Source organism: Zingiber officinale, chromosome 1B (assembly GCF_018446385.1).
Source record: "Zingiber officinale cultivar Zhangliang chromosome 1B, Zo_v1.1, whole genome shotgun sequence".
In the NCBI taxonomy this organism is placed as follows: Eukaryota; Viridiplantae; Streptophyta; class Magnoliopsida; order Zingiberales; family Zingiberaceae; genus Zingiber; species Zingiber officinale.
The window spans coordinates 57585190-57610773 of NC_055986.1; the positions used below are offsets into that span (position 1 = coordinate 57585190).

Sequence of the window (25584 nt, forward strand, 5' to 3'; positions counted from 1 at the left end):
GAAATTTTTATCCAAAAGTTAAAAATTAAAAACAAAAACAAGAGTTATTCCTACAAGTAACAAAGTGAAAGTGTGGAGTTATAATTAACCCCAAGGAGTGATTTAATTTTATTGACATTTATGATTACCTAAAGTGACAAACAAAAATCACTAGGTAAAGATGTGTAGGAAAAAGAAAAGCAAAAACACAAAATCTGTGCGAAAACAAAATAGAAACGCATGGAAAGCGTCTTTATCACTCCAAAACTAAATGTTTACTCATCACATGTTTCTCCCTTACATGATGATGCACACCACATGCGCGTCATGTATAGCTCATAATCTTTGCCACTGTAGCATCTTTACTACACAAATTCCTCCAGGTATATCTTACCCATAGCTATTCCACGCACACCTGAAGCAGTAACAACTAATACGGTAACAGAGAGAAGAAGAATAAGGAGGGGGGGAGATCTCAAGTTTTTCCTCCAGCAGAAGAAAATCCATGGAGCTGTTCTCCGCACAACCAGAGTTATCACTTCAGATAAGCCCACCAAGCGGCTCTCCGTCATCAACTTGGAGGCCGAAACCAGCAGACGAGAGCATTGAGGTAGGATTGTGGACAAAGCCATCCCTCGACAGAAACATCAACAACTCCTGCACCAGCAGCATCCCCTTCGCTGCAGGGGTGAAGAACGTCGGCGAGCCATCTGCTTGTCGGAACTCCCAGCAGCAGTTCCTCCAACACCCTCACCTCCCTGTCCCATCACTGATAGGAGGACTCCACCAGAGTCACCCCCACCACCTCTGCTTGCTGAAGCCCATAAACGGAATACCGGTCTACAATCGCCCACTACCGCATAACTTGTGTGACTCCTCGTTCGCCTCCAGCGCTTCTCTCTTCGCTCGTACCCAGTTAGGGCTGCCGAGGGCATCGTTGTCGAGGTGCTACTTGCCGTCGAGGTTGTTACTCGGAAAGCGGGGGGTGAGAGCGCCTAGAATGCGCTGGACCCCCACTCTCCACACCCGCTTTGTCCATGCTGTGGAGCTCCTGGGAGGCCATGAAAGTACTAATTTATGAACCACTTCTGATCAATTGGGTTGCTCATCGCTTACCTCTTTTGATGCCTTGCGTTACTTTGCTTAACTAGGAGCCACGCCTAAGTCGGTTCTTGAGCTCATGGATGTCAAAGATCTCACCATGGCTCATGTCAAATCTCACTTGCAGGTAAGAGAGATTTTCCTTTCGATCGTAGCTCTTCTAAGATCTATGAGCGAAACCTTTTTCCCTATTCTTCTACTCCTCTCCCTCAATTTCTTAATTGTAATACTCTACCCCGCCCTCTCTTTTCTATCGAGATTTTACAAGAACTCGTTACAAATGAATATTGCAGATGCATCGAACTGTGAAAAATACCGATCACAGGACACCACTTTCTTCAGGTATCATCGTTTAGTGACCATGGTTACTGATTAGCTAGGTCGTAATTTTTTTCTTTATTTTTGTTTCCTTCGTTTTAGGCCAACTCGATGGATTTGAGAACGGGTTATCCAGGGAGGTGTTCGATGTTAACTCCCCGGAGAGACCAAACCTGCGTACGGTTGGATCATTCCATGGAAGGTGAGCTTAATTAAGATTAACAATGAAACGCTACTATATATCACTATGAACATGAATGTTATCCGCGTTAATTATTATTTCTTACTCAATTACATTTCTTTATATATAGTTGTATCTATCTTATAAATAATACAATTAGCACTTAGTGTGCTAAGTGCCCTTTCATAGAAATAGCTAGGGATAATGCAAGATGGCTAACCGACCTCAATTTTTTTTCTATGCTCAAACCAATCTTTTTCATGCCAGTTCGCACGAAAGCTTCTCCTGGATACTTTTTAATTAACTAATTAATTAATTTTTTAAGTTTCAACTTATATTCATCTGCGCACAGAGGCCAAGAAAAATTGCAGCCTATTTATATAAATTCTAGGTGTACCTTCAACATTGTGATAATGATGATTTGATATGAGATGATAGAATTTCTGCAGTTCAAACGAGACAACAGGAGACCATATTTCTCTCTTATTTCGAGGCAATGTCTCATCTGAAAAATCTGCCCAAAAAAGACAAATAAAAAACTGTTGTTTATATGCAACTTTGTTTTTATTATGAGAAGGTCGTTGTTTTTAACAATAGTCTCTTGCAGTCCTTATTTAGTATGCATTAATTAATTTGGTCGATCTTGTTTTATCAGGGAAAGTTGTTTCCCTGATGAACCCACCGCAAACAATGCTGAAACTTTTGTTGAGGTACAGAAACAACTTGAATGATTTAAGAAAGAAAATACAGATGAGTTTCGAAGCCATTTTCGTCGAATTTGCAGGGCATGCAAGCGAAAAGCAAGCTCGAAGTGTTTTCAGATTTGAGTCCAAGCAAAGTCAATCTTGAGTTCACATTGGGAAGGCCACGATGACTTAGATTACTCAAGACGGATCCACTCGCAACTAAATGACTCAAAAGAAAGTTCAAACAATTAAAGAGACAAGAAGACAATTGAATCAAAACAAGAAAAGAAAAGAAAAGGTAGCGCAAGGGAGATCATCTTGAAGGACACAGGTGCCTGTGTCTTTGGAAAAGTTATTAATTAACCAACAGATATGTTCTATCTAATTAGTGTAAAGATTTATCGGCACAGACTTTGTGTTTAATTTTCTTTCATGAAAGTGATTACAACATTTGATGGATGAGCTTGATGATGTGTATTTCATTGTATTCTCCCAATAAAGTCAAAAGACAGTCATTAGTGTAAGCATAGTTCTATATAATCCTATAGCACTGTGAGAATTGGGTAATTTATTGGTTAGCGGATGCCAATATTCATGAAATAAGTTTAATGAAAACTATATTAAATTCGTATATATATTGAGTTTTTTTTTATTTTCATCACAATTTATTCGGCAAGTTGATCCTTTTCTAGTGCTGGTTAAGAATTAAGTTTAATTATTATAGCTTAACTTACACATAAAATGAAGATAAATGATCAAATGTTTCTTTGGAAAAGTTGTTTAAAATTTCTATATTTTATCACAAATCAAAAATGTATTAATCTTCATGCATCAATTATTAACGTATAGAAACAATGGAGAATGAATCAAGCATAGAATCTTCAGCACATCCATCTTTACTCCAGTGATGAAGAATGACTTAGTTTAGGAACATTTGACTTCACCTCTACTGGAGAATAATAGCGTAACGATGAGGCATATTAATTAGGAAGAATGGCATCGGCATTTACCAAAAGATAGGTCCTGCAAAGCTTCTTTTGACCTTTGTTCATGTGGTTATGCTCCCTCAACATGCAACCGTTATCTGCACCTCATACACTTTCACCCTTTGCTTTACGATGCTTGCTTAGCTTTTTCATGCTCACCTTTTCTTTCTGATGCATCTTACTTTCTCTAGTTTCACATCATGCAACATGTTAAAAATATTTAGCATACCGTGCTCTCATGCTATTCTCATATCTAATTAAACCCTCATGTTTCTTAATTATTCTGTAAGTAAACCTGAACCGGACTGCCATCAGTTAGAGATTAAATGAATGGACAGTTGACAGCAGACAAAGGAAATAAAGCAGCAGGCGAAGGCAGTAAAGTTAAATGGATAGTAAGTAAATAAAGACTCCTTTAGAGGCGCAGCAACTCGATGATAAAAGACATCTTTTCAGAAATCATCGTACGGGAGCATTTGTTGCTTTCAAACCCTCTTTTTTAAAGAAAGAAATTAACTCTCATTCTCTGTTTTTTTCACTTCTTTACTTTTTCATGAGGGAAAAAAGTGAAAAAGGCAAAAAACAAACAAGGGGCTGAAATAATAAAAGAATGATTACTCCATGATGATGTATAGGATGCACTCATTCTCTCATCACAAGGTTCCAAAGCTTGTGGCTCTTTTCTTTTTCTTGAATTATCCCCCTCTTTCTTCGCTGGCAGCAAGGGCAGAGCAGTGTCTAGTCGCCTCGTTACCTTGGTTTGGCAACAAAGTTGGTCGGACTTGTGAGGTGACGTCTCTTTAATTGATGCCTTGTTTTCATGTAGAGGTTTGCCTCTTCCCCACATCCCTGCATTTTGGGCCACTGTGATATGCTAGTTTACCTTTGGACCCCAAGACTTTCTCTCTGGAAGGGTCAGTGTCTTTCTGGGAAGTTAGCTAACTAGGTAGCGCTTGGTCAACACTCAACTGGATTGAGTGGGTGTGAGCAGATGTTACTTGGAAAAGGAAGAGTAGCATTTTAAAGAAAGTTTTTTTCATTCAAAATAATCATTCAGTTTATTTAATTTAGACAGAAATGAGATAAATCAGCCGGATTGATATTACTTCTTTTAGAAAACATACATGTTTTCAAGTAATTTAAAAAACAAGCTCTAAGATTTTTAATATTTTCCAATAAACTGTCTTCATCTAGGTGAATAACTCTAAAGTAAACAGTAAGAGAAAATGTTAGTTACTTGCTCAATAATGAATAGAAAAGAGATACAACGAAAAATAAAATGAAAATTTTATTATGAATGAGAATTTAGTTTCATGTTAAAAATTTCTTGATAAGTCTTTTGATTTAAATTATTATATATAGATTCATGATATGAATAAATATATAGGGAGAAACTATCTCTCATATTTGAGTGTGCAAGGAGTTGTAAATTTATGATTCAAATTATATTGAACTAAGTTGTTAAGTCGAATACTGGACTGGTCGAGAAAAAATTTACCCAAGATGTTTTGTCATATTTTTTTTTGTTGCTGTTCAAATGTAAAATTGATGAATTAATTGAGATTAATTCCATTTGATTAAAATTGATGAGTAATAATGGCTAGCGAATAATTACATCGAATAACGACCATTTATAATCGTCAAAGACAAAACTTCTTTATAAGGAGGTCATTAGCATAGTACTGAAAAAGAGAGAACTCATTTTAGTCAAACTAACTGTAGTGCTTACCTAACTTTACTAACCAAGTAAAATTTACTACCTTATGGTAAGTAGGTAGTAGCTAAAAGTTAGATATTTTGTTAAGGAAAATAGATGTTAATTTTGAAGCTTTTCTTTACTTTAAACTCTCGTGCTTGGACTTTAGGACTTTAAAGTATTTTTTTTCATTAATCAAGGGGGAATGAAAGGGAGTTAATGCATTAATTCTTTTTCAAAATTTCAAAGTTAAACTATTTTTCTTTGAAAAGTTAAAGTATTTTAAAAAAATTAAGTTCAAGTTTTTTTTTTACATTAATCAAGGGAGAGTGAAAGGGAAGTTCAATTTTTTTATTTAACTATTTTCCTTGAAAAAACAAGTTCAAGTTTTTTTAAGTTTTTCAAAAAGCTATGTACTTGATAAAATATTTTAATTTTGGCTAAATAGTTTTTCAAAAACATCACCTTCTTAGCTAAATATGGTTAAAAGGCATTTCCTTTCAATACTTAAATTTAACTAAACTATTTGGAAAAAGCTAAACACTTTCAAAGATTTATAAATTTGCTAAGTGCTTAACTATACTGTTTATCTAAAAATTCTTTAACGCTAAGTACTTAACTATGATTTTTATCAAAATCCCTTTCAAACTAAGTTGTTATCAAAATATTTTTAAAACTATGTTTTTAAAGCTAAGTTTTTCTTAATTACTAAGCTATAAGCTTTATCCAATTTTCAAGATTATCAAACCCTAGTCGGTTAACATTCTTGCATTTCTTTGATATATGTCAAAGGAGGAGAGAAGTTAGAAAATTCTAAAGTTAAGGAGAAAGTGAAGTGATTAAGGAGAGAAAGTTAAGTGATTAAGGGGGAGCTATAACTGTTGGTGCAATATTCTTTGGATCAGGTTGACCAAGTTGACTAAGCTTGAATTGACTCAAGCTTGAGTTTGGATGTTTGAGTTTCGATGTTTGACAATACATGGAGATTGCAGATGCAATCATCCGATTGGGGAGATTGTTGATACAATTCTCATCTGGTCAAGGATGACCAGTTGGATGTGAAGAATAGTTAAGTAGGTCAAGATTGACCGGAACTTTACTGGAAAAGTCCTAACTGGAGGTTAGGCAAGGGAAAATCCAGGTGAGTGAAGCCAGGTGAAAAACTTAGTAAGTGAAACTAGGCAGGTGAAAGTCCTGGTGAGTGAATCCGGGTAGTAGAAAAATCTGTTGGTGCAACCTTAGGTCAAAGTTGACCTGGGTGACCCGACTCGAGTTGACCTGACTCGAGGTATATTTTGATGTTTGACAAGAATAGAGAAGTAGTATTTTGATGTTTGACAAGAATAGGAACTTGGGGGATTGTGGGTGCAACCTTTGGTCAAGGTTGACCTGGTTGACCCGACTTGAGTTGACCTGATTCGGGAAAAGTCCAAGTATGGAGACTTGGCACGGAAAAGTCCAAGCAGGGAGCTTGGCACGGGAAAAGTCCAAGTATGGAGACTTGGCACGGAAAAGTCCAAGCAGGGAGCTTGGCACGGGAAAAGTCCAAGTATGGAGACTTGGCACGGAAAAGTCCAAGCAGGGAGCTTGGCACGGGAAAAGTCCAAGTATGGAGACTTGGCACGGAAAAGTCCAAGCAGGGAGCTTGGCACGGGGAAAAGTCCAAGTATGGAAGCTTGGCATGGGAGGTCGGAGAGGGCTCGGTAGCTCGTTCTCCGGACTAGGTCAGAGAGGGCTCGGTAGCTCGTTCTCTGGACTGGATGGAGTCGGAGAGGGCTCGGTAGCTCGTTCTCCGGACTAGGTCAGAGAGGGCTCGGTAGCTCGTTCTCTGGACCGGACGAAGTCGGAGAGGGCTCGGTAGCTCGTTCTCCGGACTAGGTCAGAGAGGGCTCGGTAGCTCGTTCTCTGGACCGGACGTGGAAGTTGGAGATGGCTCGGTAGCTCGTTCTCCGGACTAGGTCAGAGAGGGCTCGGTAGCTCGTTCTCTAGATCAGGAAGGCTTTAGGTTTAAGGCTGGGAAATTGGATCGGTCTGCTGACCGATCCAGTGATACTATGGGTATCTGGATCGGTCTGCTGACCGATCCAGTGATACACTGATTCTCACTGTGGGGCATCTGATCGGTCTGGTGACCGATCAGTAACCAAACAGTAGCTTTTTGTAAGTTATCTGATCGGTCGGTAGACCGATCAGGAAGCGATGGGATTCAGAGAACAATAGGGAGGATCGGTCTGTGGACCGATCCACCTATGGCCTGATCGGTCCACAGACCGATCAGGGATCGCAACCAACTCTCTGTGAGAGTTGGGATCGGTCTGGGGACCGATCAGCGTAGGGCCTGATCGGTCCCCCGACCGATCAGATCTGCCCTGGAGCCTGATCGGTCCAGGTCTAGCCGTTGAGTCACAACGGCTAGATTTCTGCTTCTTCTTTGTCTTCTTCGCAGGTTCAGGATATAAAGGCCTCTACATCAACAGTGCTGGGGATTATTCTTCTTCCTCCTTGCGATCTGAGCTTTGCTGAGCTCTCCACTGCTGAAGTTTCGTGTGAGCTTCCCTCGGCTGGGTTTCCAACTGAACAGTTGCTGCTGTGGTTGGCATCCGTGAAGTTGATGCTTTATCAACAGTAGACAAGAAGGCAAGCAAACTAGTGTTTTTTACATTCATATTGTTCTTAGCTTCTTGCTGTATTTCTTGTACGCTGATCTTGCTGTTGCAAGAGAGATTGTGGCGATGTTTCTCCACCCAGAAGGAGTTTTTATTAGCCGATTTTCCGGGGTCTCATCCACCGACGGATTGATAGGATTCGTCCACCTTACGGACACGCCGAGGAGTAGGAGTATCATCTCCGAACCTCGTTATATCGTCGTGTTTGAGGTTTGATCTTCTCCATTTTCGTTTCTACTTTTTATTTCTGCTGCGCTAACTCAAATTGTAGGAAGAAACGAGAATTTGGGGTCGGCTATTCACACCCCCCCTCTCTAGCCGCATCCGAAGGTCCTAACAAGTGGTATCAGAGCGAGGTCGCTCTTCGTCGGATTAACACCCGGGGGAGCACGAGCTAGAGAATGGATCAACTTGGAGAAGACATCACGATTCCACCCTTCTACGATCGCGACGACTTTGCTTATTGGAAGGTAAGAATGAAGTATTTTTCTTATGACTAACCTAGTAAATTGGAATTGTGTACAAGTAGGTTTTATTTCTCCGGTGGATAAAGAAGGAGAACCTCTCGAGAAGAAGAAGTGGACGAAAGAACAAATCCACCAATCCATAATCAATGATGAGGTAATGAAAATCTTTGAATTTTCATTACCTAATGATATCTTGTGTAAGATAGGTGGATACAACAATGCCAAGGAGTTGTGGAACAACTTGGCTAAGTTCCATGAGGAGAGCTCCAATTCAAGTCATGAAGAGGAGTCAAGTGAGCCAAGTAGCTCACATCATGGAGGTATGGGATTAGAAGTTGAGGGCTACTCAACATCTAAGGAAGAAGAGGAGGAGAGTTCTTCTTCAAGACTGGAGCAAGAAGAAGAAGCCTCTACCTCCGGAAGGGATGAAGGAGAGAGCTTATATCCATCCTCAACCCTAGGTAACTCAAGCAACTTAATTTCAAGTAAATTACATATAATGTGCTTTGAGTGTAGGGAATATGGGCATTACAAAAGTAAATGCCCAAAGAGGATTAGGAAGACTCCACCGACACCAAAAGTCAAGGAAGCCGGAGTCCCGATACGCAAGGGCAAGGAGCACGTGGTATGCTTCCAATGCAAGCAAAGGGGACATTATAGGAGTCAATGTCCAAGGGGGAGGCAACCTCACAAGGACAAGAGACCAAACACATCTATGGGGGAGCTAAGGCAAACCCTAAGGTATCCTTTAAGGCACATTCTTGCAATTCTAATAAGACACATGCTAGTAGTTTTATTGTAATTGTCAATAATGATAAGCATGATAACCATAGAAACCGATACATGTGCTTAGGTGCCAAACATGTTAGCCTAGATAAGGACAATGCTAGAAATGCCAACCCTAGAGTTAACTCATCTAAGGTTAAGGAAAACCTAGATAGAAATCCCAAAACAACTAGACATATGCCTAGGAATACCTCAAAGAAAAATGGAAAATTAAAGCTTGATGTATTAAAGAAGGAAAATCAAGTCTTGAGGTCAAGACTTGACACTTTAGAAAAGACTCTTAAGAATTTGGAGAAGTCAACTCTAGGGTTTAAGGGTCAAAAATCAAAGCCCAAGGACATGAGAGGTTTGGGTCACAAACCTAAGTCTCAAGTGGTCAAGCCCGATTATCATAATGTTCTATTCGATTATGGAACAAGACCTAGGGCTAGGAAGACCATCACCAAGGTCACAAGGGGAGTCACCCCTAGAGTTGATCTTGATGAGTCCCAAATGACCAAGGCTTTAAAGCCTAGGAGGGTCATTAGGAGGGTTGCTAGGGAAGTCATCCCTAGTGAATATTTAGTGAACCCAATGAGCTCAAATAGGTATTGGGTTTCTAGGAGCGTGATTCCTTCACGCTAGATGGTTTAGGGTGTGCCAACCTTAATTGGATAGGTAGTTAACCTACTCATGGCAAAAGGTGACATTTTAGTAATTTTCAAGGTGTAATCAAGTCTTGAAAATGAAATTAAAAATTATTCCTAAGGTGATTAGGATGTGCCAACTACATTTGAGGAGTTTTCTAAGGTTAATCTAATTGGCACATAGTGATCTAAAAATCTTTAGTATATGATTTTAGGTCTATTACACTTAGGAATATAGAATTTATGATAAAATGATCAAAATTATCAAAAATGGCAACTAAGGCTAGAATTAGGTATTCTCTATACCTTTATATGTTATTTTCCATATATTGTTTGTCATATGCCATGTCATGACATCATATTTAACTTATCATCATTTGAAATGTCATGATAATACTTAGGTTAGTTATATGTCATGCCTTATTTAAGTTTCATACTTTATGCCATGACATCATGACATTGGCACATGTTTCCACTTATGATATTATTTTATGCCATGTCATCATCTCTTGCATTTATGATCAATTAAATTGATTTAAGGATAAAAACACAATTTGATATGGAGATCAAATTGTTGTTTAGAATCCATATCAAATTGTTGTTTAGAAAATGCATGAGAACTTAGCTTAAGATGACCTAAACCCATATCTCACATCAAAATTGACTTGGATGTGTTTGATACACATTAGATGTGTGTGAGATATTAGGATTATGAGTTAGGATCAAGGTGCATAGTTCTTGTACCTAGATGAGCCTAATTCGAATTTGAGGATCATAGGGAAAACTTGTGTACAAGTCATGTACATTTAGCCCTAAGATTGTGGTCCTAAATTGAATGGTTTAAGATCATTTCAAAATTGATTTGAAAAACCATGATGAAGCTTTTCTAGTGATAGCATTCATCATTGAGCAAGTTGATACAAAGATGGATTAACCTTGAGCTATTTCAAAGTCTTTCGAACTTTGTATCAAGATTTAAAAATGGAAGTTGTTTTCATAGAAAACTATTTTTTCATGATAATATATGTTATGAGGAATGTATCCTCAAAATTTTACAATTTTTGGAATTTTCTGTGTTTTTTTTGGGGTTTCTGAATTTCGGGAGAAAAATCAGAAATCCTTATCAGAGAGTTGTGGACCGATCAGAGAAGATCCTGATCGGTCCAGGGAAGTCTGGATCGGTCACTGGACCGATCTAGGGCAGTGTGGATCGGTCTGGTGACCGATCCAGTGAAGTCCTGATCGGTCTGGTGACAGATCAAAGCGTGCCAAAATGCTGATTTTCGTCTGTTGTCTGAAATTTCAGCTATGGAAGTTGGTGCTTTAGATTTCTAAAGGGTTGAAACTCTCCAAGACATTGTTGGTGCAATGGTCAAGGAGGAGTTGACCTTTAGGGGGAGTTTTACCTAATTGTCAAGGAGGAGTTGACGTTTAGGGGAGTTTTACTTATTGGTCAAGGGGGAGTTGACTTTTAGGGGGAGTTTTTACTCGTCAAGATTTCTGAGGATGAGTGATATGGGATTATCACTAAGTTGATTGTTGACTTTAGTATCAAGGGGGAAATTAAGGATTTCAATGAAAGGTATGGAACTTTCATTAGGAAGAAACTCTTGACCTTAATTCACTCTTTTTGATGTGTATCAAAAAGGGGGAGAATGTCCAGAGAATGTTCAAGGAAGAACATTGGAGTTTGGGGAGAATGTTCAGAGAATGTTCGAGGAAGAACATTGGAGAACTATTGGAAAACCTAAGTTAGGTTATCGGGTTAACCTAACTTGATTATGGTTTTTGTCAAACATAAAAAAGGGGGAGATTGTTGGTGCAACCTTAGGTCAAGGTTGACTTGGGTGACCCGACTCGAGTTGACCTGACTCGAGGTATATTTTGATGTTTGACAAGAATAGAGAAGTTATATTTTGATGTTTGACAAGAATAGGAACTTGGGGGATTGTGGGTGCAACCTTTGGTCAAGGTTGACCTGGTTGACCCGACTTGAGTTGACCTGATTCGGGAAAAGTCCAAGTATGAAGACTTGGCACGGAAAAGTCCAAGCAGGGAGCTTGGCACGGAAAAAGTCCAAGCAGGGAGCTTGGCACGGGAAAAGTCCAAGTATGGAGACTTGGCACGGAAAGTCCAAGCAGGGAGCTTGGCACGGGAAAAGTCCAAGCAGGGAGCTTGGCACGGGGAAAAGTCTAAGTATGGAAGCTTGGCATGGGAGGTCGGAGAGGGCTCGGTAGCTCGTTCTCCGGACTAGGTCAGAGAGGGCTCGATAACTCGTTCTCTGGACCGGATGGAGTCGGAGAGGGCTCGGTAGCTCGTTCTCCGGACTAGGTCAGAGAGGGCTCGGTAGCTCGTTCTCCGGACTAGGTCAGAGAGGGCTCGGTAGCTCGTTCTCTGGACCGGACATGGAAGTTGGAGATGGCTCGGTAGCTCGTTCTCCGGACTAGGTCAGAGAGGGCTCGGTAGCTCGTTCTCTAGATCAGGAAGGCTTTAGGTTTAAGGCTGGGAAATTAGATCGGTCTGCTGACCGATCCAGTGATACTATGGGTATTTGGATCGGTCTGCTGACCGATCCAGTGATACACTGATTCTCACTGTGGGTCATCTGATCGGTCTGGTGACCGATCAGTAACCAAACAGTAGCTTTCTGTAAGTTATCTGATCGGTCGGTAGACCGATCAGGAAGTGATGGGATTCAGAGAACAATAGGGAGGATCGGTCTGTAGACCGATCCACCTATGGCCTGATCGGTCCACAGACCGATCAGGGATCGCAACAAACTCTCTGTGAGAGTTGGGATCGGTCTGGGGACCGATCAGCGTAGGGCCTGATCGGTCCCCTGACCGATCAGATCTGCCCTGGACCGATCAGGGTGGAGCCTGATCGGTCCAGGTCTAGCCGTTGAGTCACAGCGGCTAGATTTCTGCTTCTTCTTTGTCTTCTTCGCAGGTTCAGGATATAAAGGCCTCTACATCAACAGTGCTGGGGATTATTCTTCTTCCTCCTTGCGATCTGAGCTTTGCTGAGCTCTCCACTGCTGAAGCTTCGTGTGAGCTTCCCTCGGCTGGGTTTCCAACTGAACAGTTGCTGCTGTGGTTGGCATCCGTGAAGTTGATGCTTTATCAACAGTAGACAAGAAGGCAAGCAAACTAGTGTTTTTACATTCATATTGTTCTTAGCTTCTTGCTGTATTTCTTGTACGCTGATCTTGCTGTTGCAAGAGAGATTGTGGCGAGGTTTCTCCACCCAGAAGGAGTTTTTATTAGCCGGTTTTCCGGGGTCTCATCCACCGATGGATTGATAGGATTCGTCCACCTTACAAACACGCCGAGGAGTAGGAGTATCATCTCCGAACCTCGTTATTGTTGGTGCAACCTTAGGTCAAGGTTGACCTGGTTGACCTGACTCGAGTTGACCTGACTCGAGTTATATTTTGATGTTTGACTTAGGAAGATTGTTGGTGCAACCTTAGGTCAAGGTTGACCTAGTTGAGTTGTATTTTGATGTTTGACACTCGTGGAAGAGTTGTATTCTTGATATGGGACAAGAATAGATGTTTGGGAGATTATTGGTGCAACCGTAGGTCAAGGTTGACCTGGTTGACCTGATTCGGGAAAAAGTCCAAGTATGGAGACTTGGCAACGGAAAAGTCCAAGCAGGGAGCTTGGCACTAGAAAAGTCCAAGTATGGAGACTTGGCACTGGAAAAGTCCAAGCAGGGAGCTTGGCACGCGAAAAGTCCAAGTATGGAGACTTGGTACTGGAAAAGTCCAAGCAGGGAGCTTGGCACGAGGGAAAGTCCTAACTGGGATGTTAGGCAGTTGGAAAGTCCTGGTGAGTGAAGCCAGGCAGTGGGAAAGTCCTAACTGGGATGTTAGGCAGTGTGGAAAGTCCTGGTGAGTGAAACCAGGCAGTGGGAAAGTCCTAACTGGGATGTTAGGCAGTGGGAAAGTCCTAACTGGGATGTTAGGCAGTTGGAAAGTCCTGGTGAGTGAAACCAGGCAAGGGAAAATCCAGATGGATCAGGGATGATCGGACTTCTGGTGTTGAAAAGTCTAAGTGGGTCAAAGGGATTGACCGGACACTTAGCGGGGAGTGCTAGCAGGTCAAGGGAGTGACCGGATGCTAGGCATGATGTACCAACAGGTCAAGGTTGACCGGATGTTGGTGTGGGAGCCTTAGGTTTAGGGCTGAAAAGTTTGGATCGGGCTGCAGACCGATCCAATGATACATGGCTCATCTGATCGGTCTGGTGACCGATCAGTGACCGATCAGTATGCTACTGATGGTTATCTGATCGGTCTGGAGACCGATCAGAAGGAGATCAGTGGCAGCGGAGAAAGAAGCCTGATCGGTCCGTAGACCGATCAGGGACGGAACAGAAGCATAGGCTTCTTCCCTGATTGGTCTGCAGACCGATCAGGATGTTGCCTGATCGGTCCACAGACCGATCAGGGCTTCGATCGCGACACCTGATCGGTCTGGGGACCGATCAGGTGACAAACAGAAGCTTCATGCGCCAAGGCTGATCGGTCTGCAGACCGATCAGGGTTCTAGCCGTTGCGACGCAACGGCTAGTTTCTTCGCTGTCTTCTTCGCAGGTATAAAGGGGTCGAGGGCTGCTGCTGCGCGACAACTTCTTCCTCTTCTCTTCTGCTACAGAGCTGCTGTTCTGGTGCTTGAGCTTTGTTGAGCTCTTCTTCGCAAGCTTCGCGTGAGCTTCTCGACTGGGATATCCTGCTGTTGTAGGTGTTCTGAGGAGCTGCTGCTTCAACGAATCCAGTCGGCAAGGAGGCAAGAAAACCTGTGTTTTTACATTCATTGTTCTTGTCTTCTTGTATCTCTTGTTGTATTCCTTTCTTGCTGTTGCAAGAATATTGTGGCGAGGTTTCTCCACCCACAAGGAGTATATTGTATTAGCCGGTTTTCCGGGGACTCATCCACCGACGGATTGAGAGGCTTCGTCCACCTTACGGACACGCCGAGGAGTAGGAGTATCATCTCCGAACCTCGTTACATCGACGCGTTGAGGTTTGATCTTCTTGTTTTCGTTTCCTTGTTTGTTTTTCCGCTGCGCTGACAAATTGTAGGAAGAAACGCGAGAATTTGGGGTCGGCTATTCACACCCCCTCTCTAGCCGTACGAAGGATCCTAACAAGTGGTATCAGAGCAAAGGTTCGCTCTTCATCGGATCAACACCCGTGGGAGCAAAGCTAGAGAATGGATCTCTATGGAGAAGATGTCACCATTCCACCCTTCTACGAATGCGGCGACTTCGCGTATTGGAAGGTAAGGATGAAGTATTTTCTTATGACTAACATAATGAATTGGTTTTGTGTACAAGAAGGATTTACTCCTCCGGTGGATAAGGAAGGAAAACCACTTGAGAAGAAGGAGTGGACAAGAGAACAAATTCACAAATCCGAAATCAACAAAGAGGTAACGAAAATAATTGAATTTTCATTGCCTACTAACATCTTGTGTAAGATAGGTTACAACAATGCCAAGGAATTATGGGATAACTTGGCCAAGTACCATGAAGAGAGCTCCACTTCAAGCCATGAAGAGGAGCCTAGTGAGCCAAGTAGCTCACATCATGAAGAGAGCAAATTGGAAGTTGAGGGTTACTCAACATCTAAAGAAGAAGAGGAAGTGAGTTCTTCTTCTTCAAGATCGGAGCACGAAGAAGAAGCTTCTACCTCCGGGAGGGATGAAGAAGAGAGCATCCATTCATCCTCAACCCTAGGTAACTCAAACACTTTAAGTTCAAGTAAATTGCATATAATGTGTTTTGAGTGTAGGGAATTTGGGCACTACAAGAGTAAGTGTCCAAAGAGGGTAAGGAAGACTCCACCGGCGCCAAAGGTCAAGGTAGCCGGAGTCCCGACATGCAAGGGCAAGGAGCACGTGGTGTGCTTCCAATGCAAGCGAAGGGGACATTATCGGAGTCATTGTCCGAGGGGGAGGCAACCTCACAAGGGCAAGAGACCGAGCACTTCTATAGGGGGAGCTAAGGCAAACCCTAAGGTATCATTTAAGTCTCATTCGTGCAATACTAGTAAGATGCATGCTAGAAATTTTATTGCACTAGTCAATAATGATAAGCATGATAACATTAGAAATCGATACACATGCTTAGGTGCCAAACATGTGAGCCTAGATAAGGATAACACTAGGAAAGCCAACCCTAGAATTACCTCATCTAAGGTTAAGGAGAACCTAGGTAGGAATCCCAAATCAACTAGACACATGCCTAGGAATGCCTCAAAGAAAAATGACAAATCAAAAATTGAGGTACTAGAGAAGGAGAATCAAGTCTTGAGGTCAAGACTTGATACTTTGGAAAATGCTCTTAAGAACTTGGAGAAGTCATCTCTAGGGTTTAAGGGTCAAAAACCAATGTCCAAGGACAAAAAGGGTTTGGGTCACAAACTTAAGTCCCAAGTGGTCAAGCCCACTTATCATAATGTTCCATTCGATTATGGAACAAAACCTAGGGCTAGGAAGACCACTACCAAGGTCACAAGGGGAGTCGCCCCTATAGTTGACCTTGATGAGACCCAAATGACCAAGGCTTCAAAGCCTAAGAGGGTCATTAGGAGGGTTGCTAGGGAAGTTATCCCTAGTGAATATTTAGTGAACCCAATGAGCTCTAATAGGTATTGGGTTCCTAGGAGCATCTTCTCTACCCCATAGATGGGTTAGAGAGTGTCAACTCCAATTAGAAGGGTAGTTAACCCAACTTTGAGGAAATTGACACTCAAGGAGCATTTTCAAGGTTTTGATAACCTTTGAAAATGAAAAAGAATTATTATTTACTCCTTAAAGAGTAAATTGTGCCATATTTGAAAAATATCGATTTCAATCTTATTTGGCACAATTTAAGAAAACCTAGAGAAATACCATAATTGAGATTTTGGTTTTCTCTTAGGGATATATGGGCAATCTAGGGTTAGATTTTAAGTTAGCAAAGTGGTTAAGGATACTTAGATAGGTAATCTAGGTATATTTATCTATGCTAAATCTTGCCATGATTGTTTGCCCTCACATGTCATGACATCATATTTAGTCTTATTATCATTTGAAATGTCATGATAATACTTAGGCTAGTTTATATGTCATGTGTTAGTTTAGTTTCAAACTTTATGCCATGACATCATGACATTGGCACATGTTCTCATTTATGATACCATTTTATGCCATGTCATCATCTCTTGCATTAATAATCAATTGAATTGATTTAAGGATGAAAACACATTTTGATATTGAGATCAAATTTGTGTTTAGAAAATGCATGAGACCTTAGCCTAAGATACCTAAACCCATATCTCACATCAAAATTGACATGGATGTGCTTGATACACTCTAGATGTGTGTGAGATATTAGGATCATGAATTAGGATCAAGGTGCATAGCTCTTGTACCTAGATGAGCCTAATTCAAGATATGGGGGATCATAGGGAAAGCTTGTGTACAAGTCATGTACATATAGCCCTAAGATTGTGGTCCCAAATTAAAGGGTTTGAAATCATTTCAAAATTGTTTTGAAAAACCTTGATGAAGCTTTCCTAGTGATAGCATTCATCATTGAACATTGTGATACAAAGTTGACTTAACTTTGAACTATTTCAAAGTTTTTGAATTTTGTATCAAGATTTGAAAATGGAAGTTATTCTCATAGAAAACTATTTTTCCATGATAGTATATGTTATGAGGAATGTATCCTCAAAATTTCACATTTTTTCGAATTTTCTGGAATTTTTTAGGAGTTTCTGAATTTCCGGGAAGGGAAATCAGAAATCTCTGATTTCAGAGTGTGGATCGGTCACCGGACCGATCCAGGGAAGTTCTGATCGGTCTGGTGACCGATCAGTGACGATCCAGTGCGATCAGTGAAGCGTGGATCGGTCTGGGGACCGATCCATGGGGATTCTGATCGGTTTGGTGACCGATCAGTGCGTGCGTTTCGATTTTCAGCTGTTGGTCTGAAATTTCAGCTGGAAGTTGGGTTTTGTGGATTTCTAAGGTTTGGAACTCTCAAAGACATTGTTGGTGCAATGGTCAAGGGGGAGTTGACCTCTAGGGGGAGTTTTACCTAATTGTCAAGGGGAGTTGACTTTTAGGGGGAGTTTTTTACTCCAAAAGACTCTTAAGGATTAGTGATATGGGATTATCACTAAGTTGATTGTTGGGTTTAGTATCAAGGGAGAAATTAAGAGTTTCAAATGAAAGGTATGAGACTTTCATTAGGAAGAAACTCTTGACCTTGATACCCTCCTTGTTCTTTTTGATGTGTGTCAAAAAGGGGAGAGTGTTCATTGGAGAATTATTGGAGAACCCAAGTTAGGTTATCGGGTTAACCTAAGCTAGGGAAAGAATGTCAAGGAATGTTCAAGGAAGAACATTGGAATTCTTTTTGATGTGTGTCAAAAAGGGGGAGAATTATTGGAGAACCCAAGTTAGGTTATCGGGTTAACCTAAGGGGAGAATGTCCAGAGAATGTTCAAGGAAAGAACATTGGACATTGGAAGATGATTGAAAACCTAAGTTAGGTTATCGGGTTAACCTAACTTGATTATGGTTTTGTCAAACATCAAAAAGGGGGAGATTGTTGGTGCAACCTTAGGTCAAGGTTGACCTGGTTGACCTGACTCGAGTTGACCTGACTCGAGTTATATTTTGATGTTTGACTTAGGAAGATTGTTGGTGCAACCTTAGGTCAAGGGGTTGACCTAGTTGAGTTGTATTTTGATGTTTGACACTCGTGGAAGAGTTGTATTCTTGATATGAGACAAGAATAGATGTTTGGGAGATTATTGGTGCAACCGTAGGTCAAGGTTGACCTGGTTGACCTGATTCGGGAAAAAGTCCAAGTATGGAGACTTGGCAACGGAAAAGTCCAAGCAGGGAGCTTGGCACTAGAAAAGTCCAAGTATGGAGACTTGGCACGGGGAAAAGTCCAAGTATGGAGACTTGGCACTGGAAAAGTCCAAGCAGGGAGCTTGGCACGAGGGAAAGTCCTAACTGGGATGTTAGGCAGTTGGAAAGTCCTGGTGAGTGAAGCCAGGCAGTGAGAAAGTCCTAACTGGGATGTTAGGCAGTGTGGAAAGTCCTGGTGAGTGAAACCAGGCAGTGGGAAAGTCCTAACTGGGATGTTAGGCAGTGGGAAAGTCCTAACTGGGATGTTAGGCAGTTGGAAAGTCCTGGTGAGTGAAACCAGGCAAGGGAAAATCCAGATGGATCAGGGATGATCGGACTTCTGGTGTTGAAAAGTCTAAGTGGGTCAAAGGGATTGACCGGACACTTAGCGGGGAGTGCTAGCAGGTCAAGGGAGTGACCGGATGCTAGGCATGATGTACCAACAGGTCAAGGTTGACCGGATGTTGGTGTGGGGCCTTAGGTTTAGGGTCGAAAAGTTTGGATCGGGCCGCACGATCCAATGATATGGCTCATCGATCGGTGCGGTGACCGATCGCTGATCGATGTCGATGGTTATCGATCGATGCCGGAGACCGATCGAAGGAGATCGATGGCGGAGAAAGAAGCTGATCGGTCCGTAGACCGATCGTGACGAAGCATAGGCTTCTTCCACGATTAGTCCGCGGACCGATCAGATGTTACTGATCGGTCCACGGACCGATCAGGGCTTGATCGCGACACCTGATCGGTGCGGGACCGATCGGTGACAAACGAAGCCGTCGCCAAGGCTGATCGGTGCCGATCGGGGTTCTAACCGTTGACGCAACGGCTAGTTTCTTCATTGTCTTCTTCGCAGGTATAGAGGGCTGCTGCTGCGCGACAACTTCTTCCTCTTCTCTTCAGCTGCTGTTCTTGTGCTTGAGCTTTGTTGAGCTCTTCTTCGCAAGCTTCGCGTGAGCTTCTCGATTGGGATATCCTGCTGTTGTAGGTGTTCTGAGGAGCTGCTGCTTCAACGAATCCAGTCGGCAAGGAGGCAAGAAAACCTGTGTTTTTACATTCATTGTTCTTGTCTTCTTGTATCTCTTGTTGTATTCCTTTCTTGCTGTTGCAAGAATATTGTGGCGAGGTTTCTCCACCCACAAGGAGTATATTGTATTAGCCGGTTTTCCGGGGACTCATCCACCGACGGATTGAGAGGCTTCGTCCACCTTACGGACACGCCGAGGAGTAGGAGTATCATCTCCGAACCTCGTTACATCGACGCGTTGAGGTTTGATCTTCTTGTTTTCGTTTCCTTGTTTGTTTTTCCGCTGCGCTGACGAATTGTAGGAAGAAACGCGAGAATTTGGGGTCGGCTATTCACACCCCCCCTCTCTAGCCGTACGAAGGATCCTAACAGTTATATCGTCGCGTTTGAGGTTTGATCTTCTCCATTTTCGTTTCTACTTTTTATTTTCGCTGCGCTAACTCAAATTGTAGGAAGAAACGAGAATTTGGGGTCGGCTATTCACACCCCCCCTCTCTAGCCGCATCCGAAGGTCCTAACAAAATCTTGGTGAGTGAAGCCAGGTGAAAGACCTAGTGAGTGAAGCTAGGCAGGTGAAAGTCCCGGTGAGTGAAGTCGGGTAGTGGGAAAATCCTGGTGAGTGAAGTCAGGTGAAAGACCTAGTGAGTGAAGCTAGGCAGGCGAAAGTCTTGGTGAGTGAAGCCGTGCAGTGGGAAAATCTTGGTGAGTGAAGTCAGGTAAAAATCCTAGTGAGTGAAGCTAGGTGAAAGTCCTGGTGAGTGAAGCTAGGCAGAAGGAAAGCCCTAATGAGTGAAGCTAGGCAGAAGGAAAGACCTGGTGAGTGAAGGCAGACATGTGGAAAACCCAGGTGAGTCAAGGTTGGACGGACACCTGGTGTTGGGAAGCCTAATTAGGTCAAAGCATTGACCGGATACTTGGCACGAGGAAATCCAGATGGATCAAGAGTGACCGGACATCTGGTAGAAGTTCAAGTGGGTCATGGAGGATCGGACACTTGACGCGAGGCGGTAAGTCCAAGTGTGTCAAGGTTGACTGCATACATGGCACGAGGAGAAAAGTCCAAGTGGGTCAAAGAGTTGACCGGACACTTGGCAAAGAAGTCCCAACAGGTCAAGGTTGATCGGATGCTAGGCATGAGGAGTTCCAACGGGTCACGGTTGACCGGATGTTAGATTTGGGGATCCTAGACTTGAGTTAAGCAAGTCAAAGGGAGGACAATCGATCAGCCGATTGATTGAACCGAAGCTCAATCAATTAGTCGATCGATTGAACCGATGCCCAATCGATCAGTCGATCGATTGGGCACGGTGTTGTGACAAATGATAGCCCAATCGATCAGTCGATCTATTGGGAGCCTATATCGAGCACACAGTAGCTTCCCCAATCGACCAACTGATCAATTGGGCTCCCCAATTGATTGGTCAATCGATTGGGGCTTTTTTCGTGTAGACACAAGAACATAGAAGAAGGCTGAATCGACCAGCCGATCGATTCAGCCTCCCCAATCGATCAGTCGATCGATTGGGATTCAATCGTTGGACAAGATGCAGGTGATCGATGGATGCGATGGCTGGGATATGACATGGCAATTGATTGAGACGAAGCCCAATTGATTGGGAACCGCAGGAGCGCACAGTATATAGCCGTTGCGAGTGTTTTTCTCGGCAGCTTTTCACGTGCGATTCTTCCCAATTCTTCACACGATTTCTCCACTGCTCACAACCAGTTCTTGAAGGCTCTTAGGGACAAGTGCTGGTGCACTTCCAAGGTTCAAGAGGCAACACCAAATGACAAGTAAGCAAGAAGAGAGGGTTTTTTTTATTTATATTCATTGTATTTTTCTTCTTGTGTTGAGTTGTTGTATGTGTGAGTATTGTACGAGGTTTCTCCACCGCCGGTAGTTACCAAGAAAGAGTATTTTTATTAGTGGAGTGTTCGTCGTGTGTAGATCCTTGGATTAGTCACCTCTCTTGAGGTGGATACCAAGTAAATCCTAGTGTTCGCGGTTGTGAGTGTACTTTGTGTGTATTTTTGCTGCATATCATCATCACGAAGCAAGCAACTGGAGCGTGATGAGCTATTCACCCCCCCTCTAGCTACAAATCGACCCTAATAAGTGGTATCAGAGTTAGGTCACTCTTCACCGAAATCATCACCGGAAGGGGCAACGAGCTAGAGGGAGAAGAAGTTAAACCAAATTCAACAAGTCAAAGATTTTATCAAGGCTCAACTTCAAATGGAATTCCAAGATGGATTTGGATACGACACAAGGGTGCCTCCACCGTATACATTAACAAGCTTCGATTCTTGAAAAACAAGAGTCGAAAATTTCTTCATGATGGAGATAGAGCAATGGTTTGCTCTAATGGAAGGTTTTGAAACTCCAACAAATTCAAAAGGTAAAATTCTCAAGAAGAGCAAATGAAGTCAAGTGTAAATTCAAAGGAGTGAGGAAAATGACAAGGTGACCAAGCTATTGGTCAATTTATTGCCAAACAATATTTTGACTCAAATTGGAGAATACAAGGATGCCAAGGAGCTATGGAGTAAATTGGCTAAAGTCTATGAGGTTCCCTCCACTACATCAAACCAAGAGAAATCCAAAGAGGGCAACTCATTAGAGCAAGAACAAAAAGAGGAGGACTCCGAGGTTGAGAGATGCTCAACATCAGAAGAAGAAGAAGCTTCATCTTCAACGGAGTGCCACGAGAAGGGCAAAGAGGGAGCATACTCTTTGTTCCATGTACACGATGATGAAGATGAAGAGGCCTCCACCTCTAAGATTGAGGGGAAGCATCATTCGTTGACATCGGAGGAAGAAGAAGCTTCCACATCTGGGTCAAATAAAGAGGAAGATGTGTGCCAACCCTACAAGAAAAGATATAACAATTTCAATTGTTAATAATAAAAATCACATTATATGCTTTGAGTGTAAGGAAAAAGGTTACTATAAGAGCAAGTGTCCAAAATTGGCCAAGAAGAAGGGCCAAGCGACACCAAAGGGCAAAAGAAGCCTAAGAAGGTTGCTTCCATGACAAAGAAGAGTAAGGAGCACATTGTGTGCTTTTCTTGCAATCAAAAGGGGCATTACATGAGCCAATGTCCTAAGGGGAAGTGTAAAATATGGCAACAAAAATTAATTAAATAATAAGGTTAAATAGAGGAATAACCTTAACGAAATTTTTCAAAATTTTTAGAAATTATCTGGGAATTTTTTGGAGGTCGTATGATGTAGGTTACGGGGATAAATATTAGGGCTACGGGAAAGTCTGTTTAAACTACCCCATTTTAACGAGGAAATGTTTGTTTTTCTTATTTCCTTTTCTTTTCCTTTTCTCCTCACTGTGCCCTAAGCCCCGACGCCGACCCCCTTTCCTCCTCCTCCTTGGTTTCTTCTTCCCGAGTCTTCTCACCTTCCCAAACCGACGGCGTTTCCTCTCCTCCCCTCGCGTACAAAACCGCCGGCGGAAGCTTCGAGTCCTCCCCTTTTCCTCTTCCTCTTCGCCCATGAGTACAAAATCCTGAGCCTATCTCCCTCTTGATCACAACCAATGCCGCTTTCTTCCCTTCACCCGATTCCCTTCTTCCTCACGCGCCTCAGTTGACGCCGCCGTCGCTCGATCGTGCCGGTGTCGAGTCTCCATCGCCATCGACAGCCATGGCCGAGCGAGAGCACCCTAGGTGTCTCCCTCTTCCCTCACAGAGCAGCGCCGACGTTGCAAATCGAAGCCAACCGATCATCAGCTACACGAGCTCCTCTCCCTATCTCCTCACTTTAGGCGTGGCGCTCGGAGCCCTAGCTTCCTTCTTTGACACCGCCGATGGGTTGTTGCCGACCATGGAGATAGAAGTTGTAACGCCCGCCCTTCCTGCTAGTAGGGCGGGGTTACTGTACGGGGAACATACATGCATATTAAAATTTCTTTTCTAAAGCAGCGGAAGTACTTATTTATATATTCTTGTATACCTCTAAGTGAATGAGGTCATGAAATCAATTTCTATCATAAACATGAACAAGTGTCAAGTAATCATGCAAAACCTTAATATAAGATAGACATAGTTCATATCATGCATAAATTAATATAAGCAGGTTTTTTTCTTTTGCCGAGCCACTACCACACACATCTCTTGCCTCTCCTGCTGCTCCCTTAGTTCACCCATCCTTTGCCTTTATCTGCAGTACAAGGAAAGTAAACTATAAGCACATAGGCTTAGTAAGATCCTTTCCTACTCACAAAAACCATATATCATAGTATAATCCCATAAGCATATAGCATGGAGACATAATCATCTGAACATCATATCATGTAAAAGAGCATCATAACATATCATATCATAAAGTAAAAGAGCATCATGTCATATCATATCATAAAGAAACATCATGCTATATCATCTCATAAAATAAAAGAGCATCATATCATATCATGTCATAAAGAATCATCATGCTATATCATCTCATAAAATAAAAGAGCATCATATCATATCATGTCATAAAGAAGCATCATGCTATATCATCTCATAAAATAAAAGAGCATCATATCATATCATATCATCACATATCATATCATAACTTATCATATCGTATAAGTATATGCAAGATGTCTTTCAAAAACATGCGTCATGTCATGTGCAAGATGTCTTTTAAAGAAAACATATCATATAATACTTAAACATAATCTCAACATGAGGGCCCGGCTTGTACCACATACATACATAAATGCGCGCATCCTAAATAGATCCAAGGTAGCAAATCTTGAACCTACTAGGAACTAGGCCCGTTTCATAGACCATCGACCTAGGGGCACTTAGGAGCTCATCCCTTTTACTAGACCCGTTCATAGACCGTCGGCCTAGGGGCTCTTATGGAGCCCACCCTTGGTACAAGCCATACAAAGTAAAATAGTATGTCATAGTTACTTATCATATCATGAAGAGTGCTCTTAGTCCCAATTAATAGGGAAGCAACTCTTAGGTCTTTACTTATCATATCATGAAGAGTGCTCTTAGTCCCAACAAAAAGGGAAGCATCTCTTAGGCCTTTACTTGTCATATCATAAGGAGTGCTCTTAGTCCCAACAAAAAGGGAAGCATCTCTTAGGCCTTTACTTGTCATATCATAAAGCATGCATACTTGAGCATATAGCCCATCATAAAAGTCATTATCATACATGATTCATAAGAATACATAAGTAAGCATAAAACATATCATAGGGAAACATAATCATGCATGGAAAACATTAACTAGCATTTCTTAATTCATATCATAGCATGTAAAACACATAGTGAATCATGATTGGGTCTCTAACCCTAATTCCATAGAGTGGCCGAAACATGCAAGGGATTTCCCTAGGTTACAAACAACATAAAAGCATATAACCCTAAACCAACTTCATAACACTTATCATAAGAACATCATAAGCATGTTTAGTTTAGGTTCTAAGCTTCCTAGGTCTTTTGATCCTATCATGGCCGAAACTTGCCAAGCATGGATCTAGGTTACTAGCAACATAAAAGCATGTAAACCCTAAACCAATTTCATATCATATACCATAGGGAACATCATGAGCATGTTTAGTTTAGGTTCTAAGCTTCCTAGGTCCTTTAACTTGTTGTGGCCGAAACTTGTTAAGCATGTCTCTAGGTTACAAGCAACATAAAAGCATGTAAATCCTAAACCAATTTCATATCATATACCATAGGGAACATCATGAGCATATTTAGTTTAGGTTCTAAGCTTCCTAGGTCCTTTAATTGGTTGTGGCCGAAACTTTAAGGAGCATGAAACTAAGTCTAAGCAACCTACAAGCATAAGAACATCAAGCTAACTTCATATCATATCATAAGGAAAATCATGAGCATGTTAGATTTGGTTTCAAGCTTTCTTAGGCCCTTAAATTCTATCATGGACAAAACCCTAAGTGGAGGGCATCTAGGTTTTAAGCAACATGCAAGAATAAGAACATCAAGCTAACTTCATATCATATCATAAGGAAAATCATGAGCATGTTAGATTTGGTTTCAAGCTTTCTTAGGCCCTTAAATTCTATCATGGATGAAACCCTAAGTGGAGGGCATCTAGGTTTTAAGCAACATGCAAGCATAAGAACATCAAGCTATCTTCATATCATATCATAAAGAAAATCATGA

At 41.9% G+C, this 25584-nt stretch overlaps 1 protein-coding gene across 1 annotated transcript; it reads left to right on the forward strand.

Annotated features, from left to right (window-relative positions):
* The first annotated feature begins 259 nt into the window (after positions 1–259).
* LOC121967288 (probable transcription factor KAN2) lies at positions 260–2805 on the forward strand. Its single transcript, XM_042517408.1, has 6 exons — positions 260–1046; positions 1131–1207; positions 1374–1422; positions 1501–1600; positions 2235–2289; positions 2364–2805. The coding sequence occupies exons 1-6, from the start codon at positions 485–487 to the stop codon at positions 2451–2453; spliced, it is 933 nt and encodes a 310-aa protein (XP_042373342.1). The 5' UTR covers positions 260–484; the 3' UTR covers positions 2454–2805.
* Positions 2806–25584: the final 22779 nt, after the last annotated feature.